The sequence below is a fragment of the Stegostoma tigrinum genome, chromosome 2 (genome assembly GCF_030684315.1).
Source record: "Stegostoma tigrinum isolate sSteTig4 chromosome 2, sSteTig4.hap1, whole genome shotgun sequence".
Classification (NCBI taxonomy): Eukaryota; Metazoa; Chordata; class Chondrichthyes; order Orectolobiformes; family Stegostomatidae; genus Stegostoma; species Stegostoma tigrinum.
In genome coordinates this window covers 113,446,514-113,464,291 of record NC_081355.1, presented here as the reverse complement: position 1 = coordinate 113,464,291, position 17,778 = coordinate 113,446,514, and the positions used below count along the sequence as shown (strand labels likewise).

At 42.5% G+C, this 17,778-nt stretch overlaps 1 protein-coding gene across 7 annotated transcripts in view; it reads right to left on the bottom strand.

Annotated features, from left to right (window-relative positions):
• The window catches only part of adam22 (ADAM metallopeptidase domain 22), a 339,135-nt gene that overhangs the window by 183,594 nt on the left and 137,763 nt on the right, over positions 1–17,778 (bottom strand). For all 7 annotated transcript variants that reach the window (XM_048555033.2, XM_048555043.2, XM_048555053.2 and 4 more), the window contains exons 7-9: positions 16,836–16,905; positions 15,164–15,228; positions 6,112–6,186 (exon numbers count right to left, since the gene is read on the bottom strand). In XM_048555033.2, coding sequence (XP_048410990.1) covers positions 6,112–6,186; positions 15,164–15,228; positions 16,836–16,905 — 210 coding nt within the window. The remainder of the gene's footprint in view (positions 1–6,111; positions 6,187–15,163; positions 15,229–16,835; positions 16,906–17,778) is intronic.

The window sequence follows — 17,778 nt, the reverse complement described above, 5'->3', positions numbered from 1 at the left end:
TTTACAGAAATTTACTAACTTATGCCACATGATTCATTTTTTTAATGTTAAACATCAATTGCTAAAATGTATTTCTACTCCTTGTACACAGTATCAGTATCAGGAGGAAGAACAAAATGGAAAAATATTCACAAATACTTAAACAGTTGCTATCACATCTCAGACCAAACTACCTAAATTTATGTTCCAGTCTGAGAGTGACAGGCAGCATTGCGACATCTGTGTTGATAAGGTACAGAAAGAACTCATAGTGGAGAGGGTGTTGGTGGAGGTGAGGTGGTGCCAAACTGTGTTGACTCTCATTCCAGCAGTGGTGGGGCTCATCCCTGGCCACCAGGCCCACGACAGATTACTTAACAAGAATGACTGTAAAGTTGAGTGATTTTTCTTTATTTCTTTACTCTTCTGCCTTTACAATCCATTTTTTGGTTCATTTTTCTGTGTTTTCTGTGACACTGGAGAGCGGCAACACTATACAACACTTTTCGCTGTATTTTGTAACAAAACACACATGATAATAATCTTATCAAATCAAATCAAGTTAGAAAAGTATGAGATTCAGGGGGGAGACTAAAGACACATTATCTACAATCTTGAATAAATGGTAATAAACTTTACAACTTTAGAACAGTAACACAATTTACAATATATACACAGCTTATATTCTAACATGCAGATTTAACATGTAATAAATACACATTACAGGCTGTGATTGAACACCATGCAGTGCATATAAATTGGAAATGTGATCAAGACAGAAATCCCATGGATTTCTCAGCAATTCCTCCTAAACTTTAATGGCAAAATGGATCCAGAAATTTAATTAAACTTCAAAGGGGTTACAGCTCTTCACTTTTGCTGATGGGCCTTGAACTCACTCTTAAGAGAAATTCTGCCATGGATTGCCTCAATGACTGTTCCTAATTGTGTTGGTCATCCTTCTTCCCTGAGTTTGGTTTATATTCCCCTAGACTCCGGAAACTACTTGGGCACAACTCCTGCTATTCCACAACAGCTTCTCCGTGGGCTCTAATCTTGCTCCATTGCATCATGGGAATATTGCCTGTGGGTTTTCCAACACTCACTCCTAGCTGCACTGACCTGTTAGTGCCACACTGATTCTTCTCAATTCCAGCTCCCACAATTTCACAGAGCCATGACTCCAACACTTAGTTTCTATGAGCTCCAGCAGAAAGATATTCAATCAGAGTTAATGGGAACTGCAGATACTGGAGAATCCAAGATAACAAAGTGTGGAGCTGGATGAACACAGCAGGCCAAGCAGCATCTTTGGAGCACAAAACCTGATGTTTCGGGCCTACCTAGACCCTTCATCAGAAAAGCAGGATGGGGATAGGATTCTGAAATAAATAGGGAGAGAGGGGGAGGTAGACCGAAGACGGATAAAGGAGAAGATAGGTGAAGAGGAGAGTGTAGGTGGGAAGGTAGGGAGGGGATAGGTCAGTCCGGGGAGGACGGACAGGTCAAGGGGGCAGGATGAGGACGGTTTGTAGAAAATGGAGGTGCGGCTTGAGGTGGGAGGAGGGGATAGGTGAGAGGAAGAACAGGTTAGGGAGGCGGGGACAGGCTGGGCTGGTTCTGGGATGCAGTAGGGGGAGGGAAGATTTTGAAGCTGGTGAAATCCACATTGATACCATTGGGCTACAGGGTTCCCAAGCGGAATATGAGTTCCTGTTCCTGCAACCTACAGGTGGCATCATTATGGCACTGCAGGAGGCCCAAGATTGACATGTCGTTGAAGGAATGGGAGGGGGATTTGAAATGGTTCACGATTGGTCGGTGCAGTTGTTTATTGTGAACCGAGCGGAGGTGTTCTGCAAAGTGGTCCCCAAGCCTCTGCTTGGTTTCCCCAATGTAGAGGAAACCACACCGGGTACAGCGGATGCAGTATACCACATTGGCAGATGTGCAGGTGAACATCTGCTTGATGTGGAAAGTCATCTTGGGGTCTGGGATGGGGGTGAGAGAGGAGGTGTGGGGGCAGGTGTAGCACTTCCTGCGGTTGCAGGGGAAAGTGTCGGGTGTGGTGGGGTTGGAGGGGAGTGTGGAGCGGACAAGGGAGTCACGGAGAGAATGGTCTCTCTGGAAGGCAGACAAGGGTGGGAATGGAAAAACGTCTTGAGTGGTGGGGTTGGATTGTAGATGACAGAAGTGTCGGAGGATGATGCGTTGTATCCGGAGGTTGGTGGGGTGGTGTGTGAGGACGAGGGGGATTCTCTTTTGGTGGTTATTGCGGGGGCGGGGTGTGAGGGATGTATTGCGGAAAATGCGGGAGACACGGTCGAGGGCGTTCTCGACCACTGTGGGGGGATGTTGCGGTCATTTAGAACGATTACATCTGGGATGTACGGGATAGGAATGCCTCATCCTGGGAGCAGATGTGGTGGAGGTGAAGGAATTGGGAATAGGGGATGGAATTTTTGCAGGAAGGAGGGTGGGGGAGGTGTATTCCAGGTAGCTGTGGGAGTCGGTGGGCTTGAAATAGTTATCGGTTTCTAGGTGGTTGCCTGAGATGGAGACACCCTTGTCTGTCTTCTGGAGAGATCACTCTCTCCGCGACTCCCTTGTCCGCTCCACACTCCCCTCCAACCCCACCACACCCGACACTTTCCCCTGCAACCGCCGGAAGTGCTACACTTGCCCCTACACCTCCTCCCTCACCCCCATCCCAGGCTCCAAGGTGACTTTCCACACCAAGCAGATGTTCACCTGCACATCTGCCAAAGTGGTATCCTGCATCTGCCACGGTGTGGCTTCCTCTACATTGGGGAAACCGCTTTGCAGAACACCTACGCTCGGTTTGCAATAAACAACTGCACCTCCCAATCGTGAACCATTTCAAATCCCCCTCCCATTCCTCAGACGATGTTTCCATCCTGGGCCTCCTGCAGTGCCACAATGATGCCACCCGTAGGTTGCAGAAACAGCAACTCATATTCCGCTTGGGAACCCTGCAGCCCAATGTTATCAATGTGGACTTCACAAGCTTCAAAATCTCCCCTCCGCCCACTGCATCCCAAAACCAGCCCAGCTCGTCCCCGCCTCTCTAACCTGTTCTTCTTTTCACCTATCCCCTCCTCCCACCTCAAGCCGCACTCCCATTCCCTCCTGACTAACCTCATCCCGCCCCCGGACCAGTCCGTCCTCCCCGGACTGACCTATCCCCTCTCTACCCATACTCTCCTCTCCACCTATCTTCTCCTCTATCCATCTTCAATCCGCCTCCCCCTCTCTCCCTATTTATTTCAGAATCCTCTCCCCATCCCGCTTTTCTGATGAAGGGTCTAGGTAGGCCTGAAACATCAGGTTTTGTGCTACTAAGATGCTGCTTGGCCTGCTGTGTTCATCCAGTCCCACACCTTGTTATCTAGTAAGATATTCGATCCTAACTGTCTTCTAAGGACCCCTGGCCGTGCAATGATCACTGGCAGCTGTGTTGCTGCTGGGCTGATAGCTCTTTAATTGGGCTGGCTGTTGTTAGGACAGGCTCTGTGTTATGGGCAGTTGCTGGCGATATGCTGCTAGTTATTCCACTGCTGGTTGACGTGAGATTAGTTCTCACTATTAAACCTGATGGCTAGACTTTGCCATCACCAGAAACATTCATTCAGTCCATGTATAGCAGTAAATAAGCTCATAGGCAATAACTGCATGACTGAGTTTATCACTGTTGTCCAAGATAAAAATGGGATGACTTTTAATGCAATGGTTGGTGTTTATTATCGATACAAAATATCTGTAGTTTCTAGGGAGCTGTGCCCTGTAATATCATAGCTTGTGTTTGTGCCATCTCGCGCTGATTCTACTAGATTTGGAGAGTTGACAAGTGTCCCTCATTAAGAAAGGGCTTCTGGCACCAACAGTGCTGGAGAACCATCTCTAGCATCCAGCTGTGGTCAGAAGCAGGTAGTTGGGGTGGAGATTGGTCAGGTCTCACCCCAACACTACCACCACGTCAGACTCAGTAGTGTGCATCTCAGTCCCTTATGCAAAAGAACTAATGCAACGTTTTTTTTTAAAACAGAATTTCTTTGGGTCTTCACTTCCCTGAACAATCACCTGGAATCAAGTCAATCTCATCTCATTAGATGTGTGCCAACATTCTGCTGAAGGTAAAATTGCCAACATTCCACCAGAGCAAAGGGCTGCTCTCTAATTGGAGACAGACAGCTGGTGATGGTTTAACCTGACAGTCACCACACCTCAGGCAAGAGAGGTTGAAAAGCAGAGTCCCCGATGGCATCTTCAGCCACTGCAGGAATTGAACCCTTGCTGTTAGTATCACTCTATATCGTAAACCAGCCATCCAGTTGGCTTAGCTAAAATGTTCTATTAAGAGTCTATTGAACAGGATAATCTGGAATTCCCTGCTTAGAAAAATGGCTCTGGTCCCATGATTCAGGCCACTGACATTTTTGGTTTTGTAATGGTTGGTTTGGAACATTGGGGTGGGACTAATTGGATTGCTCTTTCAAACAGCTTGCAGAGGCACAATGGGCCAAATGGTCTCCTTTTCTTTAAAGTCCAATCTAATATATTTGCACATATTCACGATTTCAAAATTTGGGGGGTCACTTGCAGTGATATTATAAATGTAGTTTTGCTAACAATGAATATATTTTAGGGAATGTATCAGCCAAAATAATTACAGATATTGTTGTAATGCCAAAAACAAAAGAGATAAAGGGTTCATTGCCTTTACTGGTACTGAGTAAAAATACATCTGTCTCATGAATAAACTATGATGACGTCTTCTGTGAGTACAACAGCAGCTTGCTATTCTTCTCAGGCCTCTTTAACCTATCTGCCTCTTCACTACATTATTCCATTTTGTTTCAATGTTTATCTTTTATGATCCAAATCTATCCATTGATAATTCGAATCTTAATTCATCTCTAAATTTTCAATCAATTTAACTTCACACTGTCCAATGCAGTCCATTGTTCTGGCAACCCACTCATTTCAACAGATCCACTGGAATTATTTAGAAGCTCCAACAGATGTCAAATGGATGGTCCAATGCAGGTTGCTAGATGTAGGCCAACTCAATATTAGTTAGTCCAGGGGCATGCCAGAAACAAGATTAGTCCAGGAGGGTATCTGCTTATTGAAAGCTATCAAAATGAATGTATTTTGGGATCCCAAAGACATGTTCCTACTTTTCCCAGCCACAGAAAAATAAACCTTACATTTTCAGGCCTTATTCACCAGATAAACTCCAAGCAGACCTATCCGATTTCAGGTGTCACAAAGTCATGAGATCCTGATCTACTAAATGAAAGAAGCCTACTGCTTGAAACATGAAGGAACTTAGGCCATCTAAAGACAGACTCCTCTGAAAGGGGCAGTGGGCTGATGAATGACACTAATGGGATGGTCAGTCTATGATGTCCAGGATGAATCAGTTGCTATGATACCACGGTGTTTTCTTTAGGTCTGAACTGAGCTCTAAATCCACTACAGATTCATTCCAACACTTCCTTCCTTCAACTTTTGAAAATTCTCCAGTTTAGTTCCAGTCCTCAGAAATTCTGATCTCAGTGCCCTCAGCACTTCAAAGAAGGAATTTTCTAATCCTATAATCATCAATCTCCTCACCATTGATTTCTTGCATTTTCGTTATTCCTATATTTATCGAAGTTATTGGCATTGGTGCATTAACAAATCATTTCATTCATTCTTACTCTTCTGAAGGAATGTTTTCTAACTGCACAGTCATTTTGCACCTCTTCATTCTCTGCTTCCTCTACTGCACCTTCAAAGATCAATTTTTCAACTACTACAGCCCTCCTCTCCAGAATTCCCTTCTTGATCCACTGTTGTCTGCTACCCATCTACCAGCCTATAACCTCCTTAGAACGAACATCTTTAACAATCTCTTCACTCTTGATCCCTGAACTTTATCACTTCAAGTTCAACATCAGTTTACCCCGGTCGTTTCCTTCTGTTTGAGGAAAGCTGTAACTCACTCCTTACAATTTACAACTTGGCTTATAAACTATAATTTACTCCTGTAAATTGTTGTTCCACAAACTGTGTCAAAGAATCGAAAGTCAAATAATCCTGAATCAGATTAAATGTGGCCTTTACCATAAAATGGTCATTAACAACCATCAGCTCAATGTACTTTGTCTCGTCTTGAACATTCCGGCGGAATCGACGTGTCTGCAACGAGAAACAGAACTGCTCAGTAATAAACTGTATGCCAATACTGCCGATACACTTAAAAAAATGCAAGATTGAAAGCTAGCATATTTCAAGCTATCGTGAATGATGTGTTATCTGAAGCAGTGAAGGAAGCATGTGTTGTACAGAGGTCTTATGAAAGGAATTTAGAAAAGGCAGCTAACCACCATGTCTGTGGGGAAACTCGGGATGGGCAGTGAATGCTGTCCCATTTTAAAAAACAGAAATAGGAAAGAGGGAACGGGCAGGGAGAGCAAAGATCAGTCTTAGGCTGCAGACCAGGCTGCAGACCAGGGCGATTAAATAATGAAATATTTCATGATGCACCAGCCAAAAAGGATATAGTGAAGAAACAAAAGGGTGTGTTGAAATGACCTGAGAATTTATCCATAAAATGATGTGAATGCACCATTAAGAGATAAAGAAAGAAAACACGTAAGACCATCTCAACAAAACAAAGGGAAAGAAAAAAATTGCACAGAATAAAATGTATGCAGGAGTTATGATCTAAAATTGCTGAACTCAATGTTCAGTCCAGACAGTCGGTGTGCTGAGTCGAATAAAAATAAATATACCTCGAGCTTGCACCGAGTATTTTTTGAACATTATCAGAGCATGAAAAGTCAGCTTAGGAGCAAAGTAGGGAATTCAATTCACATGTAACCAGGAGGTCAGGGCGTTTTAGTGGATGGAACAAAGGTGTTCTGTAAAGCAATCGTCATGCGCTTCTCCCATGTAGAGGTAGCCACATCATGAGCAATCAGTACAGCACAGAAAACTACAAAGTGAAGAACTGTTGTTTCACTTGAAAGGAGCATTTTGGGGCCTTGGATAGAGAGAAAAGAGAAAGTAAAAGCACAGATGTATATCTCCTACATTTGCACTGTAAGGTGCCACAAGGAATGGAAGCACTGTAAAGTGTAAAATGAGACAAGCGAAAAGAAACTACTCATGAAAATTCACCACATATACTAGGTCAAACAAATATCAGTGATCAAATATTTCACAAAGAATAATTCTTTCATGATGTGGATTTAAGCCACCAATGAATTACCATGGTTAAGAGTAACAAGAGTCACAAATTTCCAAATGTACTAAATAACTATCATCAGCAAATAAGGGAAGGGATAAGAAAGGAAATTCTACTGAACTTAATAGATACGATGTGGAGGTGCCAGTGTTGGACTGGACTGGACAAGATCAGAAGTCAGAAAACACCAGGTTACAATGCAACAGGTTTATTTGAAATCATAAGCTTCCAAAGCATTGCCCCCTTGCAATTTCAAATAAACTTGTCAGACTATAACCTGGCGTCGTCTGATTCTGAAATTAATAGAAGCAGAACAGCTGTAAATGGAAAGACATGATGTGCAGTGTTAAAGGTATTTTGTTTCTGCTCATTGTTTAACTAATTTGGTGGAATTCTTTGAGAACATTACTTGTCTGTTGGACAATGGGGAACCTGTGGATGTGGTGCATCTGGATTTCCAGAAGGCATTTGACAAGGTGCCACACCAAAGGCTCCTACATAAGATAAAGTTGCATGGTATTATAGGTAATGTATTGGCATGGATAGAGGATTGGTTGACTAGTAGAAAGCAAACAGTAGGGGTAAATGGGTGTTTTTTTGGTTGGTGGTCAGTAGCTAGTGGTGTGCCTCAGGGATCAGCGTTGGGGCTGCAATTGTTTACAATTTACATAGATGATTTGGAGTTGGAGACTAAGTGTGGTGAGTCAAAATTTGCAGATGACCCTTAGATGAGTGGTAGAGCAAAGTGTGCAGAAGACATTGAAAGTCTGCAGAGGGATTTAGATCGTCTAACTGAGTGGGGAAAGGTCTAGCAAATGGAGTACAATGTTGGTAAGTGTGAGGTCATCCACTTTGGCAGGAATAACAGCAAAACGGACTATGTTTTAAATGGTAAAAAAGAAACTGCAGCGCGCTGCTGTGCAGAAGGACGTGGGTGTCCTTGTGCATGAATCGAAGGTGGGATTGCACGTACAGCAGGTAATTAAAAAGGCAAATGGAATTTTATCTGTCATTGCTCGAGGGATGGAGTTTAAAATTGGGAGGCTATGCTGCAGCTGTACAGGGTCCTGGTGAGGCCACACCCCGAGTACTGTGTGCAGTTTTGGTCTCCTTACTTGAGAAGGGATATAATAGCACTGGAGAGGGTGCAGAGGAGATTCACTCAGTTGATTCCAGAGTTGAGAGGGTTAGACTATCAGGAGAGACTGAGCAGGCTGGGACTATACTCATTGGAATTCAGAAAAATGAGGGGCGATCTTATAGAAACATATAAAATTATGAAGGGAATAGATAAGGTAGAGGCAGGGAGGCTGTTTCCATTAGCAGGTGAAACTAGGACTCAAGATAAAGGGAAGCAGATGTAGGACTGAGGTCAGGAGGAACTTCTTCACCGAAAGGGGTGTGAATCTGTAGAATTTGCTGCCCAGTGAAACAGTTGAAGCTACCTCGCTGAATGTACTTAAGGCAAGGCAAGATAAATTTTTGAACAGTAAAGGAATTAGGGGCTATGGTGTGTGGGCGGGTAAGTGGAGTTGAGTCACAAAACAACGCATCATCCTCCGACACTTCCGCCATCTACAATCCGACCCCACCACCCAAGACATTTTTCCATCCCCACCCCTGTCTGCTTTCCGGAGAGACCACTCTCTCCGTGACTCCCTTGTTCGCTCCACACTGCCCTCCAACCCCACCACACCCAGCACCTTCCCCTGCAACCGCAGGAAATGCTACACTTGCCCCCACACCTCCCCCCTCACCCCCATCCCAGGCCCCAAGATGACATTCCACATTAAGCAGAGGTTCACCTGCACATCTGCCAATATGGTATACTGCATCCACTGTACCCGGTGTGGCTTCCTCTACATTGGGGAAACCAAGCGGAGGCTTGGAGACCGCTTTGCAGAACACCTCCGCTCAGTTCGCAACAAACAACTGCACCTCCCAGTCGCAAACCATTTCCACTCCCCTTCCCATTCTTTAGATGACATGTCCATCATGGGCCTCCTGCACTGCCACAATGATGCCACCCGAAGGTTGCAGGAACAGCAACTCATATTCCGCCTGGGAACCCTGCAGCCTAATGGTATCAATGTGGACTTCACCAGTTTCAAAATCTCCCCTTCCCCTACTGCATCCCTAAACCAGCCCAGTTTGTCCCCTCCCCCCACTGCACCACACAACCAGCCCAGCTCTTCCCCCCCACCCACTGCATCCCAAAACCAGTCCAACCTGTCTCTGCCTCCCTAACCTGTTCTTCCTCTCACCCATCCCTTCCTCCCACCCCAAGCCGCACCCCCATCTACCTACTAACCTCATCCCACCTCCTTGACCTGTCCGTCTTCCCTGGACTGACCTATCCCCTCCCTACCTCCCCACCTATACTCTCTCCACCTATCTTCTTTTCTCTCCACCTTCGGTCCGCCTCCCCGTCTCTTCCTATTTATTCCAGAACCCTCACCCCATCACCCTCTCTGATGAAGGGTCTAGGCCCGAAACGTCAGCTTTTGTGCTCCTGAGATGCTGCTTGGCCTGCTGTGTTCATCCAGCCTCACATTTTGTTGTCTTGAGTCTCATAAAGATCTGCCATGATCTTATTGAATGGTAGGTCAGGCTCGAGGTTCCGGGTGGCCTACTCCTGCTCCTAGTTCTTATGTTATTGTGTTCTCATGTATGCAATAGTTTTTTGGATACTGTTTATTGATTACTTGCAACATGGAAGTTCAGCGATGTGAAAAAAGCTGTCTTAATGATTATAATTCATATTATAGTAAGGCATTCCAATATTACATCACGGACCTCCTGCAGTGCCACAATGATGCCACCCGAAGGTTGCAGGAACAGCAACTCATATTCCGCTTGGGAACCCTGCAGCCCAATGGTATCAATGTGGACTTCACAAGCTTCAATATCTCCCCTTCCCCCACTGCATCCCAAAACCAGCCCAGTTCGTCCCCTCCCCCCACTGCACCACACAACCAGCCCAGCTCTTCCCCTCCCACCACTGCATCCCAAACCAGCCCAGCCTGTCTCTGCCTCCCTAACCTGTTCTTCCTCTCACCCATCCCTTCCTCCCACCCCAAGTCGCACCTCCATTTCCTACCTGCTAACCTCATCCCACCTCCTTGACCTGTCCGTCTTCCCTGGACTGACCTATTCCCCTCCCTACCTCCCCACCTATACTCTCCTCTCCACCTATCTTCTTTTCTCTCCATCTTCGGTCCGCCTCCCCCTCTCTCCCTATTTATCCCAGAACCCTCACCCCATACCCTATCTGATGAAGGGTCTAGGCCCGAAACGTCAGCTTTTGTGCTCCTGAGATGCTGCTTGTCCTGCTGTGTTCATCCAGCTTCACACTTTATTAACCAATATTACGAGTTGTTTCGTATAAAAGTGTAGAAAGAATAATTGAGGGAAAATTCAGAAAAGTTTTCAAAATCTTGTTAAAAGAATAAAACAAATAAGGAAATACTGGCAATAGCATAAACAGAGATAATTAGGGATTCACTATAAAAAAGTGCTGCTAGAGTCCTGGATAATAGCATTCGTTTCAAAATGGATCTGTTAAGTATCCGGTAAAACTGAAACCCAGTTAATCTGATATCATTACCAGTAAAATGGTGGAATTAGTTATCAAGGACAAAGTTAACACAGTATTTCAGAATAAAATAATGCGAAGAGTCAGCAAGGATTTACAAAAAGGAACTCATGTCAGAGTAATTAATTCAATTTTCTTTTGGGTCATGCAATAACAGATAAGGATAAGAAGATATTCAATAAATTAAATCTTGAAAGACATCTGGAACTAAGGACAGGAATCTCTTTACCTTGCCACCAAGGCTACTAATTCACTGAAAGCTCCTGCATCAGCTTTGCCTCTGGGGCATCCAGGCCGTGATGATTAAAGTGGGTGGCCATGAAGACTCATTAATATTGTTCGAAAAGAAAACTGGCAAGGAGAAGCTCAGCATATGAAAATATGAATGAGGAATAAGTCACTCAGGCTGCTCCACCATTCAAAAAGATCATAGCTGACCTGATCATTCTAAATTCCCACCTACCTATAATAACCTTTCTTCCCCTTACTTATCAAGAATCTATTTAAGTCTGCATTGAACATATTCAAAAACTCTGCTTTACATCCTTTGCAAAAAGAAAGTTTCAAAGGCTCATGGTCCTCTGTCAGAAAAAAAATCTCTTTATCGCTGCCTTAAATGGGTGACTTCGGATTTTTAAACTGTGACGTCTAGTTTTAAAACTCTGCCACAAGTCAAAAGCTTTCTACATACGCTCCGCCAAACCCCTCAGGATCTTGGATCAGAGATAATGGGAACTGCAGATGCTGGAGAATCCAAGATAATAAAGTGTGAAGCTGGATGAACACAGCAGGCCAAGCAGCATCTTAGGAGTACAAAAGCTGACGTTTTGGGCCTTGACACTTCATCTCTAGGCCAGAAGCTGTGCTCAGGTCCCTGATCAGGACATGAATTGGAACAAATGGAATCCATGGTTTAGCAGATAGCACACTGACTCAAGTATCAATAAAAAGAAGGATAAAGGCCAGATCACGGTGTTGTGCATGATTGTCAGCATTGGCAATACCATTTTCATTAAATAGGGCAAAAATAAAGAAATTGTAAATAATCATGGCATAACACAGACTTCTGATTCCCATTTTCGGCAAGTATAATTCCCTTATACACCAAAGTTTAAAGAGTACAACCAGGAGCCAGGTAAACCATTGATTCATTCATAAATACATATCACCTCACAGATAACTGTTAACATGGTTCATTGAACAAAGTTCATATGAGACCATATTGCATTGGGGTTACTGGATGAAGCTTTATCTGAGTTTTTACAACCGAAAGAAGACTTCACATTACTAAAACCAATGTAGATTGCCAGACAGCCTGGTCTTCACAAGTAGAACAGACCTTTAATCCAAGAGGGTCAAAGAATTTTTTATGTCCCATTTGCTACAAAGGCAGGTTACTAGCCTACTGATAAATTGAGGCCCTTACGTGCTGTTAATTGTCTAAAAAGGGCCTAAATTGGTGGTGAATTGAGAAAATCACCCATGGATCTTCCTGCCCAGCATTTAATCACTGAGGTGGCAAGAAAGAGGTGAGTATCTCTCCGGAACCAGCTCACTCATTATATGCCTTTATTACCACTAATAGCTGGGGCAAAATTGTATCCTTTGTTTGCAACAGAGTCCAAATTCTGTCTCTTGCAGATCCTGCTCACTACCATAAATACTCCTGCACAGATGCTGAAATATTGATATATTAAAAGAAGAAAGCTTGTCAATGGTTTGTGGGCAATGAATCTGACACTGTTGGATGCCCAGACTTCGGACTTTGAACATTATGTGGGAATGGTGTTGGAGGAATATGCAGAATCACTGTGTGATCATATAAAGTTTGGCAAAATGTGATCCACCGTTTTGTAAATACAATTTTTTCTCTTGGCGCTCAACTAAAGCACTGCCCTCCTGTTTACTGTATATTATTCTTCTGCAAATAAGATCAGCAAATAATTTCAAGAAATGAATAGGCGTCCTGGGTTGATGTTTACTGGGAGGCAAGAGATGGACTAACAGTGGGGTAAAACAGGAACAGAGGCATAGAAATGCATTACATATGTGTAAGTCTCGCATGCACATCCAGCAAAATTTCTTTTATTATAAGAGGCAACACTCTGCTGAGTGTAGTCTCATAAACTGTTATGCTGCCTTGTAATTAAACAACTTCTCCTAAGCTTTTAGAGAAAGGGGAGAAAAGGGTCAGGTTTAAGTTAATCTGAAAGGGAACTTTCAATATTCATGGGTTCATACAATTTAGAGGAATAGAGCAAAAGTGAGAATTTAACGTGGATAAATGTAAATCTTTAAAAGTGGAAAACATACCGATAAAGCTGTAGAGGAAAAATATAAGAATCTGTGTTTTATATCTAAAGGCATAGAGTACAGAAACAAAATGATAATGCTATATTTGGGCAAAGGATTTGTTAGATATAGAATTAAATACTGCAACTGGTATTGTGTTCCTTTGGGATGTATGCCAAAACCAGAGGGAAGATGCAAATAAGATTTACTAGAAGTAAGCACATGCTTGCAATGACAGACACTAATGGTATGCAACTGCTAATTATTTGGCCACAAATGAAATAAGGAGCCACAGGCAACTGTCAACTGAGAAATTATTACAATGCAACGAAACAAGTGTGTGCAGTGTTTAATGACACATTCTCTGAATTCCACAGTGGGAAGGATGAAACTACAAGACCACTGAGAGCCACCTTAGGTTTTAACATCAGAAAACTAAATATTAACAAAGGGAGTTGCGTTTTTGCGAGTTTAACACCAGGTTCATGGGAACAGAAAGGGGTAATACTATTTTAGCACTGTCTATACTTGCTTTTGCCAAAAATAGAAATACAACAAATATACCATATTTTCATTTGGGAGAACTACACTCCTAGGTGCCTCCTTCTAAATGCAAAATTGTACCATTTGTGACATAAATATGATTAGAAATTTTACATATATTCTGACAAAGGCTATGAGGGGTTCTATAAGTTAAAAGTCCCTCAGTGCATTATGGCAGAAAGGCCTCCGAGGGTGGCCTTTCCCCACTGTGCCTCAGCAATGGCTGTCCCAAGCTTCAATCCGTTCCTCATGACAGAGTTCTGGATCTTGTAATTTGCTAGGTTGCAACATTTGGCCAAGGGCAATCTTTGCATGGAAGATCATCAAGTTTCAAACATTTCACTGAGTTGATGATCCTGACGTTTGTCTCAATGTGCATCCCAGGGATCAGCCATGGAGCAGGAAGTCCCGTATCATGGAGCTGCTGCAGGTGAAGGTACATTTCAGTAGGAGACTTGTGATTGTCTCTTCATCACTGGAACTATCTCAGCAGCAAGGTGCAGTTGCAGTACCCAGGTACGCATGAAACATCAGACAGGTCGTGCCTTTCTCACTACCAGTTAGGCTAAGCTTTGGCACTTGTTGGAAAGTTCAGGCAATGAGGCATTTTGCCAAATGATTTTGACAATTTGCTTCAGGAAACTATCCAACAGGATTGACTTTCTCCTCTCCCTGCAAGGCATCAAAGACATTATGTGCAGACCACTCCCCAATGGGCCTATGGTCAAAGGTGCTTTTCTGTACAAAACCTTCTGTGAGGTACAATCGAACTACCTGCAGCTTACGGTGGCAAAGAGAACAAACCGTCCTTCACAACACTGGAGGCAAGCAGAACTTCAGCATGTAATGACATCTTGGTGCTTGCATGCTGAGGGTCTATTCTAACACATTCAAAGCACTGCACTCTGAAAGCATGCACAACTCTCACTGCTGATAATGCAAAATACAAAGAACCCTCTCTCCATGATCCAACCTTGATAAACGGAACCAAAGAAAAACAAGTATACTTTCCCCATTAACTGTCTAATATAGTCCACATTCTTGTCTATATGCTGCAACAGTAGAGGTGCTTGGTAATTTTCTTCTCATATGACTTAGTGTTTATGCCAATTCTATGTAATTAAATAACCTCAACTATCCCACACCAAGATTGTTAACATTGGTCATCTAACGTAACCAACATAGACAGAGCTCTGCCTTCCCCACATGTCACAGTTTTGAAAAATTGGTCAATGTATGCCGGGCAGAGGTCCAGAAAACTGGCCCATTGATCTTTTTCAAACCTTGAACCATCTCCATACTAACCACTCAGACAGACTTAGCTGAAAACTGCCACAGCCTTTCTCATTTCCACCCACAGCACTCTGCAATTCAAAGTTCCAATTAAACAGAAAAATGAACTGAAATTCCAGTTACGTATCAAAAGGCAAGACAATTTTTGCTGTAATCTTTTTACTTTACAATGATAAATGTCTTGCTAAACATATTGAACATACCTGTCTTTTCTTTCTAAAAAGGATAGTACGCCTAGCATCAAACAGATCATTCCTCTCGGCATGTTCTGAAAAAAATATGCAGTACAAAAACATTATTCAAATTGACATTTATGGTTAATTACTCGATGAAATTCAGTGGTTAGCTTTTAAAATTGCTGTCATACCAGAAGCAAGAACAACATTATCAATCACAACTGCCACTGAAATCAAATGCTGAACATATTGCTGGTGCTATATGGAGCAGTATTTTTTTTCTGATAATGGCTTTGGAACACCACTCGAAGCTTCTAAGATAATAGTTATTTCAAAGAGTAGTACTTCATGACTTCTTTCTTCAAAAATGAGAGAAATTTCCAGGAGGAAATAGACTTAAAATTGAGTTGCTCTATTTCTCATTCAATTACTACTCTGCTGCAACTTTAATCCAATTATTTTTACTGGCAGCTAAAGCACCTGTCTGTTAAGTGGAATATACACTAATTGGGATATAATGCTGTATGTTCGCTTAGTCTGCCAGTTTTAATAATAATTTCTAGTTTTATAAATTAACATTTTTCAAGAATGTATCATTTAAAAATGCACAGCAAAAATGCTTATCTAAAAAAAAGTTTCTTCAATTACCTGTATCCCATAATGTTCCCACCAACTGGACGGACTAATGTATGGTTCCTTAGTCTCTACTCTTCGAAGAGCCAGAAATTTGGCATGCATTGTGTCTGTACTTCAAACAAAAATGTCGTGCAATACTGATCAATTTATCCATGAGATGGCCTGGCAGGATCACTTAGGTCACTGCTAAATGAGTCAGAAGCATTTTGTAAGCCTTCTGGTGACTGCCTAAAACAGACCTGTTACAATGGCCCAAGACTCAATTTGCAGCAGCTTCCAGCCTCCTGGTGGGTAGCACACTGCATGGTGAAGCACTGAAACTGTTCTACCCCTAAAGCTTTCTGCACAAAGAACAGCAAATACTTAAGTCAGTGTATGTGAAACTATGGAGGTTCTACGGACTGTGAAGTGGTATAAAATGCCAACAATAAATTAGTGGTTTATTTCACCTGTCTGGAAGCAAGCCATGATATAGCCTTTATTTTTATTCATTCACAGGACATAGGCATCGCTGGCTAGGCTTGCACTTACTGACCATCTTTAATTATCCAGAGGGCAGTTAAGAGTCAACTACATTTCTGTGGTTCTGGAGTGACATGTTGACCAGATCATGTAAGGGCAGCAGTTTCCTTCCCTAGAGGATAGTAGTGAACTAGATGGGATCTTCCTGACAACTGACAACAGCTTCATGATCATTATTAGACTCTTAACTGCAGATTTCTTTTCAATTGAATTCAAATGGTATCTACCATGTTGGGATTTGAACCCAAATACCCAGAATGTTACCTGGGTCTCAGAATTAATGGTCTAGAGATAAAACCTCGAGGTCACTGCATTTCTATGAGTTCATGAGTGGGGTAAGCTATTGTACTACAGTATGTAGTATCAAGTAAAGTACATGTAATGTCAGAAATTCACCATACAGAATCAGCTTTGATCTCATATATGTGCTCATATATGCCTTTGGTGCAAAATTACATTATCGAGCCAGTTAACTCTTCACAAATGTGCTAAGGTTCTGTTTGATAATTCTGAAACATACTGCACATCCCAGTGATCTTACCAAGTTGTAGAAACTGCAAAGGAACATCATGGCCAATGACCTGGTAAACTAAATGAGGCTCAGTCTCATTCTGTGAAGGAAAAAGAAAACACAATTCTGAACTGAAATCACTACCCTTACTATGTCGGCATTATAAATAGAACATTGCAAGTGCACAGCAAGTCACTCAGCGTCTGGAAATAAAAAGTGGCTTAACAAATTTAAGTTAAACTTTTGTCAGCACTTTTCTCTTTTTATTTTTGATTTGAAGCACTTTGTATTTTTCATGACATTAGTAGACAACTGTATATAGCACTGTGTGATCAATGTAAGAACATAACAAATAGGATCAGATGTAGATCATTTGCTCTCTTGAGCCTGCTGTAAGATCATGACTCATTTGATCACGGCCATAACTCCACTTTCCAGTTGTTCCCCATAATCCTGATGGAGTGATATGTCATCTCAAAGGCTAGATACTCAGGGCTGTCTCCTCCTTTTCTCCCAGCTCTGCCCACAATATGACTCATCAGCCAGCACCATCCTCCCTATATCCATCTGTAGTCTGTGTTTGAACTAATGTGTTTGATGGTTGCCATAAGCTAAATTAAAAAGAAAGCAGAAGCAGAGAAAGAGGTCACATAACTACAGCAAGCTAGCTTATCTGGTATGGACGAATACATTTCTCGAAGCATCCCTTTTTATAAAAAATAACCAAAGAATTGCATACAGGTAGTTCTCCTATAACATGGTAGCTGCATTCTTGTGTGATCTCGCGCTATAGCAAATCACATAAGGAAATAGCTATACCTGTACAGCAGAAAGTTTGCATTATCTAAACAATGTGCACTATTCATTAATCGCGTTACTGCCAATTTGTGTTAACAAAACACACGCTATTGCAGAACTACCTGTACATTATCATTGTTTCAAGTTACCCATGATGCTCAATACACATGGTCAA